Here is a 17,160-nt window from a genome sequence, read left to right as displayed (position 1 = left end):
TATTTGTGCAGATAATCATTGGTAAGTGGAGAACAAACTGATGTGATGTTGAGGAATGTTAACAGACATCTGATTACAGAACTAAACTCTATCAGGATATATCCATGTATGCAGGCTTAATGACGCTTCACATTATCACTTTTAACAGGCATGACTGACCCTAAACAGATGAGACAAGACTGTTTAATTAAAGCAAATGTTTACGTGTATTTTCTTTAAAGGTTCGATTTTCATAATCAATTTATCTTTTGTTGAAAAAGGTTGTGCATATAAGCTGACATCACTTCTGTAACAGCTGTGAAGTATTTTAAGTCTATAGTTTTGACTGCACCTGCTAAGCAATTTGCATTAATACATTTTGATTGAATAAGGCACGGTAAAATGTGCTCATCTAAAAGTTGCTGGTTCATATTTTAAAGAGCAGCGTAACTGAACTAAACCCAGACAAACTTTTAAACACGTGCGCTCCGGTCCGGAACTGGACCACGTATTGTTCCTGATGACCGCTGATGCACATGGCGCTGAGTGTTGTTAATCTCACCGTTGAGTTTTGTGCAGAGAGCGGTGGGATGTTTAGACATTGACGCAATTTTATAAAACTCCGTCGGAAGGTCAGATAAATTGACGGGCCGCATTCAAATCATCTACTGTATTACATTAAATAAATAAATTATATTGTACCGGTAGACTCTGAGAAGTAGTTGGTATGCAAGAAAAACTGCCGGTACTCTGTTGACTAAATTAGAGAAGTGCAGGTACTGCATACCGGTGAGTATCTGCCCACTTCAAGCACCGCATAGAACACCTTAGCAAGGCCATGCCAACTCCACTCAACACATTAGTATCCTGGCTGGTTCTAAAATTATTACTGTACTTTAACGACATGGTATGTGCAGCCTCTGGCAATCATGTTGAGGGATGCCAAGGGACTGACATTTCCACCGCTTCCAATTACTGATAAATGTGGAAGCCAGTGAAAAAAATCCATAGCATACCAGGCAGCTTAGCCTAGCTGCATTCAATGAAGCTTTGAAATTAGCCATATTAGCCACATCATCTGCGACTTAAATTCGATATTAATCTTGTCATTAAAATTACTTACAAAAGAGTTTTTTGACTTTGTCAGTGATAATGAAGACAAGATGAGTTGAAAAAGATGCATCATGACGATAATCAAATGGTTTAAGTTAAAACATTCTGTCGACAAAACTTTGAGGAGAAAAACATAATACTGCAAGATATGAACAAAACATAGTTTTTATTTATTTATTTTTGAAAGAAAGAAATCTAAAAATAACTGATTCAAATAATCCAGTCATAATATGTTGGGGATATCCCGCTTGAGCTGCATAAGCCAAATACCTGTACAATCAACTTTACTAAAGCTTTAATTACATCACTCAAACACATCCTATTTCTATGAGACTAATGTATATCCATAAAGTAAACAGTACTACAACTTTCATCTGTGCAGAAAATGAAGTGAATGAACATTTGAACTTGAACCAAGTTAGGCGCTAGTCAGAATGTGCAACTTGTGTTTCCTTAAAAATGCCCTACGGTGTAATGCAATATTCTAAACTGTGTAAATGTGAAGAATTCACAACAGAGTAACTTAGAATAAGTATCTAATACTTTAGTATATCCACAATATGCTATCTGTAGAAGGTTCCAGGAATAAGGAAGGAAGTGGGTTGTGGGGTGGCAGTCCAAGGTTTAATGGTTTTCAGTTTGACAAGAGTTCATGCACTTTAGCTTCACAGCATAATACGCTTCAGCATCACAACATAATACGCTTCAGCATCACAGCTTAAAACGCTTCAGCATCACAACTTAATATGCTTCATCATCACAATTTAATACGCTTCAGCGTCACAACTTAATAAGCTTCAGCATCACACTTAATACGCTTCAGCATCACAACTTAATACGCTTCAGCATCACCACTTAATAAGCTTCAGCATCACAGCTTAAAACGCTTAAGCATCACAACTTAATAAGCTTCAGCATCACAACTTAAAACGCTTCAGCATCATAACTTAATAAGCTTCAGCATCACAGCTTAAAACGCTTCAGCATCACATCTTAATACGCTTCAGCCTCACAGCTTAATATGCTTCAGCATCACAACTTAATTGGCTTCATCATCACAATTTAATATGCTTCAGCATCACAACTTAATACACTTCAGCATCACAGCTTAAAATGCTTCAGCATCACAACTTAATACGCTTCAGCATCACAACTTAATACGCTTCAGCATCACACTTAATACGCTTCAGCATCACAGCTTAATAAGCTTCAGCATCACACTTAATACGCTTCAGCATCACAACTTAATACTTGTTCAGCATCACAACTTAATAAGCTTCAGCATCACAGCTTAAAACGCTTCAGCATCACACTTAATACGCTTCAGCATCACAACTTAATAAGCTTCAGCATCACAACTTAAAACGCTTCAGCATCACAACTTAATAAGCTTCAGCATCACAGCTTAAAATGCTTCAGCATCACAACTTAATACGCTTCAGCATCACAACTTAAAGCGCTTCAGCATCACACTTAATACGCTTCAGCATCACAATTTACTACGCTTCAGCATCACAACTTAATACGCTTCAGCATCACAACTTAATACGCTTCAGCATCACACTTAATATGCTTCAGCATCACAACTTAATAAGCTTCAGCATCACAACTTAAAATGCTTCAGCATCACAACTTAATAAGCTTCAGCATCATAGCTTAAAACGCTTCAGCATCACAACTTAATACGCTTCAGCATCATAGCTTAAAACGCTTCAGCATCACAACTTAATACGCTTCAGCATCACAGCTTAATACGCTTCAGCATCACAGCTTAATAAGCTTCAGCATCACAACTTAATACACTTCAGCATCACAGCTTAATACGCTTCAGCATCACAGCTTAATATGCTTCAGCATCACAACTTAATACGCTTCAGCATCACAGCTTAATACGCTTCAGCATCACAACTTAATATGCTTCAGCATCACACTTAATACGCTTCAGCATCACAGCTTAATACGCTTCAGCATCACAGCTTAATATGCTTCAGCATCACAACTTAATACGCTTCAGCATCACAACTTAATATGCTTCAGCATCACACTTAGTACGCTTCGGCATCACACTTAATACGCTTCAGCATCACAGCTTAATACGCTTCAGCATCACAACTTAATACGCTTCAGCATCACAACTTAATACGCTTCAGCGTCACAGCTTAAAACGCTTCAGCATCACAATTTACTACGCTTCAGCATCACAACTTAATACGCTTCAGCATCACAGCTTAATACGCTTCAGCATCACAACTTAATACGCTTCAGCATCACAACTTAATACGCTTCAGCGTCACAGCTTAAAACGCTTCAGCATCACAGCTTAAAATGCTTCAGCATCACAACTTAATACGCTTCAGCATCACAACTTTGGGGTTTCCTTGTTCCTGACTCTCTCCCTCACTGGCGTTCTCGCTGCCTTTCAAAGCCCATCTCTGCAGTCACTGTAACATTACACAGGTGTTACGTATCATTAACGTCCCTCTCCACACTATCGTTTTAGTAGCTCAGGTTTTGGGACAGTTTTCACATGTTGTATCATATCTTAAACATATTTAACTTTAAAATGTTTGATACATGTTTAAATAATTGTAAGCAGTTTATACATTTGTCAGAGCATTTTAATATTTGGTTAAAGTATTGTCTGTTCAAATTTGGTATATTTTTTTATCATTTTGCACATGATTATCAACTAAAATATGTACTTTTTTCAAATCAAAAACTGTGTGGAAATTAACACTGCTAATCTTACATGAATTCTGAATACATAATGTTCTTAAACAAAGGAAATAAATAAAAGAAAGGTGTAATGTTTAACTCACAGTCTTTGACAGCTGTCTTAGTCTTCCAGTATTGAGAAACAATAGCTTGTTGAGTTTTTTCAAAAAATGTCACAAATAGTTTTAAAATAAAAAACTCAAAAAATCATTTTATGAAAAAGAGATGATATTGAGGAGTGCTACTTTAAGTTAATAATACAACTAATCTTTGTGTAATGTTCTTATCTTCAACAAAAGGAAATGGAAACAGGGTGGGAGGGGGCAGGATAAAGAATGAAGATGAATGTGAGGCGTAAATCATGACAATTACGAGCAGGTATGGTGTAAATATACTTTACAGTCCTCCCGTATTGCTGCTGGGGCTATTAGAAGACTAGACATGAGTAATTTCCACTGAGCTTCAATGAAATTGATTTTCTGGAGTGTGACGTCTCAATCCAACAAGCCTTATTTACAGGAAACAAAGTATTAATACACCATTTAACCTCCTTATTAATATTTAAGCCTAATGAAGGCTTGTGTCTGGAGCACACATAGAGAGGGCTGGCATCAAGCTGCGCTTTGTGTCTCGGTTGGGGTATCCCCTCCCTCTGGCTACCTTCCTTCTTCCCTTCTCTCTGACTCTTGACTCTGGAGATAATCTTCGTCAGAAACAACCCGAGCTTTCCACCCAGTCCCCTGCACTGGCAGATTGCTTAATGGACACCCTGAGACCTGCAGGGAAGTTTGGCTAATGGTATGACCTGATTTTAGAAAGCCCAATTCACTGCCAAGCGCTTTCTGCAGGACTGTGGAAGCACCTCTAAAACATGAGTACACATTTAGGATATTCGCAAATCCCAACAGCTCACAGTCAACAGCCGGCCAGACGTTCCAGAAGTTTACCCGTGTTTCCAAGAGATCTTTTCATTTAAATAACCAAATGTATGGGCACTAGTTTTTCAAAGATTAAACAGTTTCTCTTGGAATTTCTCTTACATTTGATGATATAATGACAAGTACCTGATCATGAATATCAAGGAAGATTACTCACCCTACAAGATATCTCTGTCTATTATGTCACTTCATGCACAGCACGTAATCTGTAACGGCAACTGTGCTTTTGTAACAGTGGGACGTGTACCTGGATCATTGGTTGGTCCTGGAAATACATTCCTGTCTACGAAAGTCCTAACCTTATTCTTAACTTACCGTAAAATTGAGAGAAAATGATTGGCTGATAAGAATGTTGGCTGTGTCTCGTTTGGAAGGCTATGTCCTCTGGAGGTTGCATTTGTCATTGTGGCTGTCTCGTTTCAGAAAAGTGAGTAGGACACTTCGAATGCAGCATCTGAATGCAACCTTCTTTCACAGGAATTCGGAGGATGCATGAGTTGTATCTTTTGTGGGCACTCACAACCCACAATTCTTTGCTTCAACAGAAATGTAAAAAAAATATATATAACACCAATTTGCCCGTAAATATGATGTTCAAACGCAAGTAATATTAATTCCCAATTTGAAGTACCTCAGTAGATGGGTGCAGGGTATTTAATATGTATAATTATATTAATATATCATTAAAATAAAGTATTCGACTAAAATTACACCTGTAATATCTATCTTATTTTCTCTATACATCATTATAACTCTCCTAAAATGTACCTCATACATTCCCTTCCAAAGGGAATTAGTTCCCTTCGCACTCAAAGTGTTCACGCTTGTTAATGAGTTAAAGAGTCATAGTTCATGTTACGTTCCATTTCCCTTCATCCTATGATGAACGAGACTTGTTTAAAGGAGGATGCTCAGTATACTGCAGCCTTCAAAGGACACGTCCTACCTAGCATGCGGCCTTCCAAACGAGACATAGCCATTGTTGAAGCGCCAACCACTGCCAACACAAGGCTTTGATTAGGCAAAATTACTTGGCAACGGACTGTGATATCATGCTTTATGGCTTTTTTACTAAATTACAAATAGCACATTCTAAATGTTAGAACATACCATCTATTCTAAATGTATATTTAGCCAAGAGGTGATATTTAAGGCAGAAATGCAAGTATGTGTACGGAGACAGCTCTAGCTCTGCAAGCTTGAGTTTGTGCGTAGTTGCATTCCAAAATGATCACAATTCATAACTCAATGCAAGTTGGCATTGCAAACTAAATGTTGCCACAAGGGCCGCTATAGCATAGAAATGTGTGAAATGTGCACTTCTACGGTGAGTTCGCTCTTTTAAGTCAACTCCTCTCATGGCAGAGCAACAGGAGAATCTTGCCGAGCAAGTAAATTCAAGTAAATATATTTATATCAACTTACCAGAATAATAACATATCCGGTTTTATGGCACAAACTTTTGCAGGTAAATATATCGCCCCCTTGAGTAAGTTTGTTACCTCCGTAGTAATGTCAGAATGCACATTTATCATGTTCAGCTGGACCTCGTGTTGGATATGCATTGGCCGAGTGCTCATATCTGTGTACGCATATTTGCGTAAAGTATGTTTCTTGCCTTAGTTTCGCTAATGATTTTATTTTGGTGTGGAGGAGGGTTTTTTCATCTTTTTATTGACAGACAGTTGAGGGAGGACAGGAAATCAAAGTGAAAGAGAGAAAGTGGTAAGGGATGGGAACATGACACAGGCGGGACTTGAACCTGAATAGATTATCGATTCTCGATTGGTAAAACATCTTTTTTAGTGCATCAATTCCCAGTTCAGAATTGACCAAACTTTGGTCCAAAGCACATGCTGAAGTTTCCGCTCTTCCACATTCGTGTGTATGAATGAAAGTGAATAGAGCGAGAAGTCTAGTGTGACCACAATATAACCCTTAAATCTTGGACAAGGATGTTGATCCAGGAACACGTTCAACTTGGTAAAAGTTTGGTCACCATTTAGGAAACAGCTTTTGGTGAAAGAGTGCAGAGGAAGAAGACAAATTTCGACAATCCAAGTATATTCCTTCATAATTTTCTATTATATTACAGATGTTAATCCACTCTCTCCATTTCACTCACTCTCTTGTAGAAGATCTTGTGATTTGCTTAAAGCGTGAGGATGTTTTGTGTAACCTTTTAAACAGAAAACCAGTCTTCATATCAGATTCCTACCTCGGTCACAAGCTGCTCATCCCAACCATGTGCCTCAAACCATTGGAGCTCATGCTGTGGGGGTGGGGTGTAAACCACTTACTGTAAATGCTGTACTGAACATTTGTTTCATATACTTATTCAAACTCTGCATATTTACATATTTCAAAGTTATGTAGTAGTACTTGCTATGGGAAGTAACACTATTACTATTGATCATGCTTAGGGTTAGGAATTTTGACAACTTAGCTCTAACCTCTAACTCTAAGGATTGATCTTGGATGCTTAACTTATCCTGGATCATTGTACTATGGACATGAATGCATAAATCATATCATGTGGCTTGTTGAGGAAAAGTGTGTTATTACATTTCTAAATTATCAAACATTAGATTTTCTCCTGGTGGACGATTATGTATTGAAGGACCGACTCAAGCCATCTCTAGCAGCCAGAATATCACAGAGACTGGGGTATATACTTTTTCAGAGACTATTTAGCCCATTATTATTAAACTAAGTAAGTGTTAAGGGTCAGTGTTTAAACAAATATTTTGTAAGAACTGTAAAATTAATGAATAATGTATTTGAAGTTCATTCTGGATTTACTGCAGAAGTTCACATAGATCCATTGTCCTTTGTTAGTTGGCTGATGAAGGGTTTTGTTGGCAATTAATTGATAGACTATGTATTCCATTATAAGAGTGTAGTCCATCATTAGACCAAGGTGATGTAGGCAGAGATCAGTGAGGTGCATTGCAGTTCAACCGGCCGGTAATTCGGTGAGGTCTACCATAAGTCCAAGGTTTAGGCAATGGCATATGATGTATCCTATGTTTTATGTTTGGAGTTGGAGTCATGTCTGTGTGTGCCATGTCTGTGTGTGTCAGTGTTTTTCCCTCTTGTTTCTCAAGAGTGGTTGCATAGCTCATTTAACAGATCTGCAGCCCCTGTGTCCCTTTATTTTCTCCTTTATTTAAACTCTCCTCTGCCTTGTGTTCCCTGCTCATTTGTTTTGTGAGTTCGTGTTTGTAGTTCCCTGTCTTGTCGTTTCATTTGCTTAAAGATTCTCCGGTTGGATAGTTTCTTGTCCTTTTTTTGTTGGTTTAGTGCTTTGTGAACAAATTTATGTTGATAATTTTTCTCCATCGTGAGAGTTTTTTGTTTGTATTCTGTCTTTCTGTTAAATAAAACATATTTTTCCTCCATCTCTGCATTTGGGTCCTCATCTTATTGGTGATTATAACATAACAAATGAGCCACAGATGGAACCAGCAGAGATGAATTTTTATTTAATAAATCTGGTTCTCCTGCACACCAGTGTGTTGAGCACGTGAGGAAGCTGAGCGGTGTATGGCAGGAGGACAAGTCCGTGTGGGGTTATGCCCTAGAGGTTTTGACATATCCTCGTGTCTGGGATCCAATTAGGCCTGCCTTATTGATCTTTAAGGCAGGTCTGACTGAACCCATTAAATCTTGTGTCCCAGATGGGTGTGAAGGTGGGGGAGACTTCTCAAGGCTAGGCATGAAGTGGGATGAGTTCATCACAGCCTGTGCCTTGGAGGACTTCCAATCCTAACCAAAACCTAAGGATGATTGTACCCCCCACACAGAAGTGGATGCCTCGGCCACTCCTTCCACACCTCAGAAGAAGAGGAGGAGAAGGAAGAAGCCCTGCCCACCAGTTGAGCCCACTGCGGCTGACAGTATGGAGGCAGAGGAGCCTGCTGCTGTCCACCAGGAGGCGGAGGAACCCGCTGCTGCCCGATGCTGTCGATGAGCCTGCCCAGTTCACTGTGGTCATCTACGAGCCTGCCCAGTTCCCTGTGGTCATTGAGTCAGTCCAGTTCCCAGCGGCCACAGCACTGTCGGATACCACACCAATGACTCCTTTCCCTCCTGACCCCAGTCCAGCAGCTGCCACCCAGTCTGCTGCCCTCTCGGTCCTTGCCATCATCCTCTCCTCCTTTGTTCCCTCCCTAAAACCTCCTCCTAGACCGCCAGACCCCACCTCTACCCTGATGCCTTTGCTCAGGCCACAGGACCCTGCCTCTATCCTGAGGCCTCCGCCCTGGCCACCAGACCAGACCTCTGCCCTGAGGCCTCCCCCAGGCTGCCGGACCCAACCCTGCCTCTGTTTTGTTTTGTCCCTGTGTGAGCGCACAGCTTTGGGTTGTGGTTTCCCTGCCATGCGCTCTTCGGTCGGTCTTGTGGTTCATATTCGGAGCATGGGGTATGGATCCTCTTGTCCAGATCTGGACACTCATACTCCTTGTCCTGTCTAGTTTGTGTTTGTGTTAAGCACATGGCTCAGGGTTTTTCTCCCGGCCATGTGCTCTATCTGTCTGTTTTTTTTTTTTTGTCTCTGTGTGAGGGCACGGCATTGAGTTTGGTTTCTTTAACATTTGCTCTTCTGTCTGTTTGGTGTTTCATGTTCAGAGCATGGTGTCTGGATCCTGAATCTCCGGTCTAGTTTGGTTTCTGTTCTGGTGTCGGGATCCGGACACTCATGCTCCATGTCTTTTCTTTCTTCCCACCCTCCCTCCCTGATCATTCCCTCTTGTGTTGGTTTGCCTGTTGTGGATGTCAGGAGGTGTCCATCAGGGGAGGGGTACTGTCACAGTCTGACACAGTCTTGTGGCCAAATTTATTTTGATAAGTTTACTCTATCATGAGTTTAAATAAAATGTATTTTGCCTCCATCTCCAGCATTTGGGTCCTCATCTCATTGGAGATCGTAACCGGCAACCACCCAGAACAGACTAGTAACTGCAGAGCAACATTTAAACTCCAATCAGAAAGCCTTCGCAAACAAATAGAAATGCCTTGGCAACCATTCAAAACACCTTAGCGTCGTACTAACGTTTTGAATGTTCTTAGAGAAGATCAAGAATGTATGGTGTACTGATTTCAGTTTACAACATATGATTCACTAATTAGTAATTTAGCAGACACTTTTATCTGAAGGGACTATACACTTACTTTAGGGACAACCCCTTGTTTCTGATGACACTTTATGATGCTAGATATAGTGAATTCGCCTCATTAAATTAATATTTTTTTCTTGTAGACTAAAGGTGACTTCTTAAATTGTGGTCTTGTGGACTTGGTAGTAAACACTTTAACCTCCTGGCATAGCTCTGAAATATTAAAAGGGGTAGAATATATAAAAATTCTGCCATCATTTATTCACAACCCCTAACATTCAGTCTAAAATCTAGCTTTTGTATTCCATGGAAGAAAGTCATACAGGGTTGAAACAATATGAGGTTACAAAAGACAGAATTTTTTATTTTTGTGTGTACTAATCCTTTACAAACGGCATATACTTAAAGAGTATACTTGAATGGGAGATTGTATCATAAATAGCACTGCTAATGTCGCCAACAAAACAATTCTGCTCATTTCACGGGTGTTATTTACATCCTGTCCTGTGCCTTTGTTTTATGGGCATTACCCTGGCAAACACAGCAAGGTAATTGAACATGGGCAGGTGACTAATTTAATTAGATTGGGAACTCAGCAGGTCCATAGAAATTGAGGTTAATAACCTCAGTTAACCATATTATGCTTGTTGAAATCGATTTGAGTGAGTGGCATTAGCTTGTTGGTTCTGTTCTGACTTGTTGCGTTATCGTCTTTTAAGTAATCATTTTAGGATTTCTTTGGAAATCTACAGTTTGTTCATACTCATTTGGAAGCTCATCTTTGAGATAATTTCATATAGAAGTTGTACATATTTTAGCTAACTGAACATTTACTATTGATTGACCCATACTTAATATTTACAGAATGTCGGTTTTCTGGTCACCAAGTCATTCTAAATTTCATATAAAGGATGTTAGGATATGCTTTACCTTCCAAATGATCAAATGTGACTAGCAATCAAAATGTTAGATGAAAAGAAGAGTTTAATTGGAACATATGTAATCTTTTTTGAATATGGCATAGCTTTTTGGTTGTAGGTTGTTTAGTTGGGTGGCTAAGGCCCAAGTCAACAAAGTCTACTCCTAAGTCTCTATGGAGTTATGGCTCAGGACCCTCCTTAAATGTAAGTTTTTGTAACAGTTTTTCTGCTGGTTTTATCGTCCGCCAGATTGTTCAGACCCCTATCTTACAAATGTGAGCAATAGTAATAGTAATGCTTGCCTTTCAGAGCATGTTATGAGTCTATTTTGTGTGATTGTTTGGGGTAAGGAGTTAAAGCGAAGCTTTTTGTGTTACTTAAGACATCTGTACTCTGTTGCCACAACAATAAATGGCACTGCTGTCACGATGCCCTTACACTGGGTCATCTCCATAGATATTCAGCCCATCGTCTAGACCTAGAGTGTCTCCATGAACTTTATGTGTTTCCCCTCTTTATTCTATTGAAGGTTAAAGTGCCACAGATTTCATCTCCAGAGGTTTCCCCCTCGAGTGAGCCAGATCGCTTTGTTATAGTCCCAGACGACACGCACACGGATCGCCCACAATCTGTTCTCTGACCACCTGATGCATATTACACACAAGAACGGGAAATAACTCTGTCGATCTTGCAAAATTTAATCTGATTAGTTGTTTTGGGATCATATGTGTCTTTTTTTTCAGTCTGCTTGGAAATAAAGTTACCGAATTTACACTATGGCCTCCAGTGGTGGCTCCAGGATTTTAAGGGGGGGGGGCTTAATGGTTCAGAGGGGGTGCTAATAAATTATTGTGGCAAATGTCAACAGACCTCCCGTGTTAAAATTATATTTACTTGCAGATTTAATTTGTCTTGCGATTTTTAAAGTATTTGGGGTTTTGTAAGTATTGTGATTTTATATATTTAGTTGTGTTAACTCCTTTTTCTCAGAAAGAGAAATATGTATTGAAGAACAGTTGTGTCTGAAATAACATTTGTTTCACTGTGTAATGCAAAATTAGCAGGTAAATGGTTGGGATGTGCACATGGTTAAAAAGCATTCAGAGCCACTGTTGGTTGATTATGATCTGATGGATAAACTTGCACCTCGATTGGACTCATTTACTTAATAACAAGGCAGCAATTATGATAAGACATGCCGGTGTTATAGACATTGCCATCTTTTAGTCACCGTCACTATGGTTACAGCTGTTAGAATACGGTTGTGACTTCAGTTGGTCGTTCATACAGAGAGCATTCGAACTGCACCTGTAAGTGGTTATGATCAGGGCATTTCAAGACTCATACATGCAAGTAAATCTGGTTGTCAATCCCGAACACCGACTGTGGGAACGTAGCCTATGAGCACTTTTGAGGATGAAATTATCAACTTCGAATGTTTGAAGTCATCAAGTCAAGTTTTGTTTTTGTTTTGTTTGAGGCACTTAGTAGCAAGTAAACTCATGAATCATGTTACTATACCTACATTATTGCAGAATGATTTGTTCATGGCTTGTTACATATCGCAGCACTTTCCTGGTGAAAGGAATACTACAACAGCAATGACTTTCATTCCCTTTCACACAAATCACTAGTAAAATGGCAGATTATCAATTCATAAACATGTACTTTTTTGCCCTGTTTCTCACACAATGCTATCTTGTGACATTAAAACACTTTTACTATAGTGCATGACTTGTACGGTGATACATTGTAATGTTAATAATAATAATTTCAATTTATATAGTGATTTTTATTGCAAAGCAATCTCAAGGCACTTTTTTTTTTTGCATTGCATAACCGACTACATTTACAAGTTTGTTTGAATGTTATCCAATTGCACGGTAGCTCAACTGAAAGAGCATTACACTGGCGATGCAAAGGAAAGGGGTATGTGTCCTGAAGAGCACAAGTCAACACGTGAGCCTAAATTGTCATAGAAGTGCCAAAAATGGCATGGTTGCTTCAGCAATTGTGTTTTTTTTTTTTATCTCACATTAGCTTTTATTACAATATTGGTTAGGTTTAGGTTTAAGGTTAAGTGTAGGGAGGTAGGTTTTGTTTACAAGTCCTTCTATGTGATCTCTCTCCCTGCAATTTAACATTTTATCATCCATCAGATTACTGAGTGAGTAGATTTGGTTCAGAATACAGCTATAGACAAAGATCTGGCAATGTACACCTTTGTTAGTGTATCAACTAAACATTTCATCCCCTCTCTTTCTGTTTCTCACAAATTCTTTAACAGAGTCGCATGGCGGAGAGCCTTCGTTTGTTCGATTCCATCTGCAACAACAACTGGTTCACCAATACCTCTCTCATCCTCTTCCTTAACAAGAAAGACCTGCTGGCCGAGAAGATCAAACGTATTCCGTTGACGGTCTGTTTCGCCGACTACAAAGGCCAGAACACCTACGAAGAAGCGGCCGTCTACGTGCAGCGACAGTTTGAGGACCTCAACCGCAACAAGGAGACCAAGGAAATCTACTCGCACTTCACTTGTGCCACTGACACCAGCAACATCCAGTTTGTGTTCGATGCTGTGACAGACGTGATCATCCAAAACAATCTGAAGTACATTGGATTGTGCTAGGACAAGGGGATGGGGGACGGGGGGTGCAGGCACGGCAAACAATAACCCTTCGTGAAAGACAACACCTGCCTGTCGATCTGCCTGGGTTCCCTTACAAACGTATGTCAAAACCGGAAACTGAGATGAGGCCCAGAGGAAAGGGCTACATGCTGCCATCCTGCTAGATTTATCAATGTCCAACTAAAGGAATAGTCCACCCAAATATTAAAATGTATTTTGGTGTTCCATGGAAGAAAGACAGATGTGCTGGTAATGAAATGATGACAGAACTTAAATTTTTGGGTGAACTATCCCTTAAAAGGTCAAGGCAGATTTTACAAGGTTAGTATAAAGGTGTTTGCACTGGACATGTGAGTATGTAGACACACACACACAACAGACTTTGGGATCATCTCTCAAGCACCTGTTTGACTTGGAAACACTTGAAAGATCTTTCCATCCCTCTCTTGAGAAACTGAAGGGATTCCGTACCATCCATTTAGTTTTGTCTTTCTTTTTAGGGACTTTGATTTGCCTGATTCAAGTATTCCTGTTTTCTTCTATTTTTGTGTATTTTTCATACTAAATTGTTTTAGATCTTCAAACAAGATAAAACAAGGGTAACCTGAGTAAACAAAAAATACAGTTTAATATATATATATTTTTATGATGCAAAATGTATACAACACCTATATCACCAATTTGAAAAAACGAACTGCCCCCTTAAACTTAATAGCTGGTTGTGCCACCTTTAGCAGAAAAACTACAACCAAACTCTTCCGATAACTGGAGATAAGTCTTTCACAACACTGTGGTGAAATTTTGGTCCACTCTTTTTTGGAGAACTGCTTTAGTTCAGCCACATTTGAGGATTTTTGAGCATGAACTGCCTGTTTAAGGTCCTGCCACAGCATCTCAATTAGGTTCAAGTCAGGACTATGTCTAGGCCACTCCAAAACTTAAATTTAGCCATTTTTTTAGCCATTCAGTGGTGGACTTACTCCTATGCTTTAGATCATTGTCTTGCTGCATAATCCAGTTGTGCTTGAGCTTCAACTCACAGACAGATGACCGGACATACTCTTTTAGGATTTTCTGGTAGAGAGCAGAAATCATCTTTCAATTATTGCTCTGGCCCTGAAGTAGCAAAAGCATCCCCACACCATCACATTACCACCACCATGCTTGACCGTAGGTATGATGTTCTTTTTGTGGAATTCTGTGTTTGATTTACGCCAGATGTAACAGGACCCCTGTCTTCCAAACAGTTCCACTTTTGACTCGTCAGTCCACAGAACATTCTCCCAATAGGTTTGTGGATCATCATGGTGTGTTTTGGCAAAATTCAGACGAGCCTTAATGTTCTTCTGGGTTAGCAGTGGTTTTCACCTTGCCACACTTCCATGGTTGACATTTTTGCCCAGTGTCTTTCTGATAGTGGAGTCATGAACAGTGAACTTTATTGACGTGAGAGAGGCCTGCAGTTCCTTGGATGTTGTCCTTGTTTTTTTTGTGACTTCCTGGAAGAATCGTCGCTGTGCTCTTGGAGGAATGTTGGAAGGTCGGCCACTTCTGGGAAGGTTTCTCCATTTGGAGATAATGGCCCTTTGGTTCTTTTGAGTCATAGAGCCTTTGAAATAACTTTGTAACCCTTCCCAGACTGATGTATTTCAATCACCTTTTTTCCTCATCATTTCTGGAATTTCTTTCAACCTTGGCATAGTGTGCTACTGGGTGAGACCTTTTAGCCAACTTCATGCTGCTGAAATAGTTCTATTTATGTGTTGATTTTAGTGAGCAGTGCTGGCAGTAATCAGGCCTGGGTGTGTCTAGTCCAGCTGAACCCCTTTATGAATGCAGTTTCATATATTTGGGGATTTAGTAACTAAGGGGGCAACGTTTTTTTCAACACAGGCCCTGTTGGTATTGGATAACCTTTTAATTTTTCAATAAATAACATTATCATTTAAAAACTGTATTTTGCGTTTACTCAGATTTCATTTGCTTTATGTTAGATTTTGTTTGAATTTATGAAGCAATTTAGTATGAGATATAGGCTACACAAAAACAGAAGAAATACGCATGGGGAAAATACTTTTTCACAGCACTGTATGCTGCTTTTGGAGAGGATATATAGAGTTTATATTAAAATATGCTCGTATATAAGAGGTTACAAGTATCCTGGGAATCTGAGAAAAAGAAAATAAACTGATGTCATTTGGTTCTGCTCCAAAGGTGAAAACTCCCTCTGTGTGACGTTGGAGTCAAATGACTTTTTACACAAGTTCACACTGTAGATTATTTTGGGCTGTCTGACCTCAAGGAAGCTATCTATTTACTTGTTTCTTTTTGTTCTGTTTTCCTGTTGTCTAAAATAGGATGTAATCCATAGTTTTTAGAGCAGATGTCCTTCTTTCCATGAGAGTGTCACACTGAAGTGAGCGTAAGTGTTTGATTACGATCATTCCAGATTCGACGAAGAATAAACAGTGCCAATATAATTGTAAATTAAAAAAAGGCCCATCAGTCATGTTACTTTTTTGGTTTTTATAGACCAAGAAAGTATATATATATATATATTTAAACATTAAAATATGCATGATTTTGTTACTTTGGGATTTTGATAATTTATAGTTTGATTTGCTTTCATATATTTTTAGTTTTACTAACATGCTCCAAAAATATATATCAAAGTCAAACACTGTGTATGATTGTACATTTGTTTCCTGAGAGTTATTTATTGAAAAGAGTTTTATGAGCGGAAAGAATAATCTACATCCAGCGCAACCTAAACGTGGCACAAAAACATTAAAAGAGGATGTACACTCCAAAATCTGTCTGCAAAAGAAAAAGAGAGAGGGATGAGTAAGGGAGACAGGAGCAAAATCTTTCTATTCTGGTGTGGACGCTGTCCACTGTATGTGTAAATACTATGTAAAGTACACTTTGTGAGACAATGGGGGTAAAAAAAAAACTTTTTATGATTGACTGAATAAGGGGGTCCTTCAACAGTCCTCCTATTCAGCTATGAAGATGAACAACAAACCCAAATAAGGGCTTCATGATTGATTTTACAGGATGTCCACCAAAAAAAAAAGAAGAAGAGGAGAGAAACAAATAAACAAATAATTAAGTAAAAAAAGAACAATAATAGTGAATAAACAGAATTATGCAAATGTTGTTTGTGCTGCAGGTTTGTTTTCTTGTGTGTGGGATGAGTGAGGCTTCATAGTTCTTAATAATCAAAGTTACACTTAATTGCTTGTGTTTGACAATATTTCCACAGAGAAACATTTAAAAACATTTAGCATTTTACAGTACACCATCAAACAGTTATAAATATAATATTTTACATTTATGAAAACCAGGGCTGGTATTTGTATTTGATTAATTTGTGTATTCAACTCTAATTCTGAAAAAGTTGAGACAGTATGGAAAATGTTAAATGCCAATACAATTCTGTTTTTGTGTCCCAGCTTAATGTGCATTGACAATGATAATTAAGCCATTTGTAGGTTTATTTCACCTTTAAGTGTAACACTTCTGTGGCACTATTATAATATTCTGGCACAGCAACCATCGGCTCAACCAATGGAGTTTGGGGCAGGACTATCTATATTTAGGTTTGAAAACAGTGATTATTTTCATGATTCTGTTTGGTGACGCAAATGCGCAGAAATTGCAAATTTTAGCTTGAAATACTTGAAACACCAGGCTTATAAAAACAGCATACTGTTTTCACTGGAAGAAATCAGCCTTGATAT

The 17,160-nt window shown here is 38.9% G+C and overlaps 1 protein-coding gene across 1 annotated transcript in view; it reads left to right on the top strand.

The window, feature by feature from the left end:
* Nucleotides 1-16,572, top strand: part of LOC127635473 (guanine nucleotide-binding protein G(z) subunit alpha-like) — a 57,342-nt gene extending 40,770 nt beyond the window's left edge. The window contains exon 3 of the mRNA XM_052115560.1: nucleotides 13,073-16,572. Within this exon, the coding sequence (XP_051971520.1) occupies nucleotides 13,073-13,417 (345 nt within the window). The 3' untranslated portion in view covers nucleotides 13,418-16,572. The remainder of the gene's footprint in view (nucleotides 1-13,072) is intronic.
* The last annotated feature ends 588 nt before the right edge of the window (nucleotides 16,573-17,160 follow it).

This window comes from Xyrauchen texanus, chromosome 43, assembly GCF_025860055.1.
Source record: "Xyrauchen texanus isolate HMW12.3.18 chromosome 43, RBS_HiC_50CHRs, whole genome shotgun sequence".
NCBI classification, from domain to species: Eukaryota; Metazoa; Chordata; class Actinopteri; order Cypriniformes; family Catostomidae; genus Xyrauchen; species Xyrauchen texanus.
This window is presented reverse-complemented; position numbering and strand designations above follow the sequence as displayed.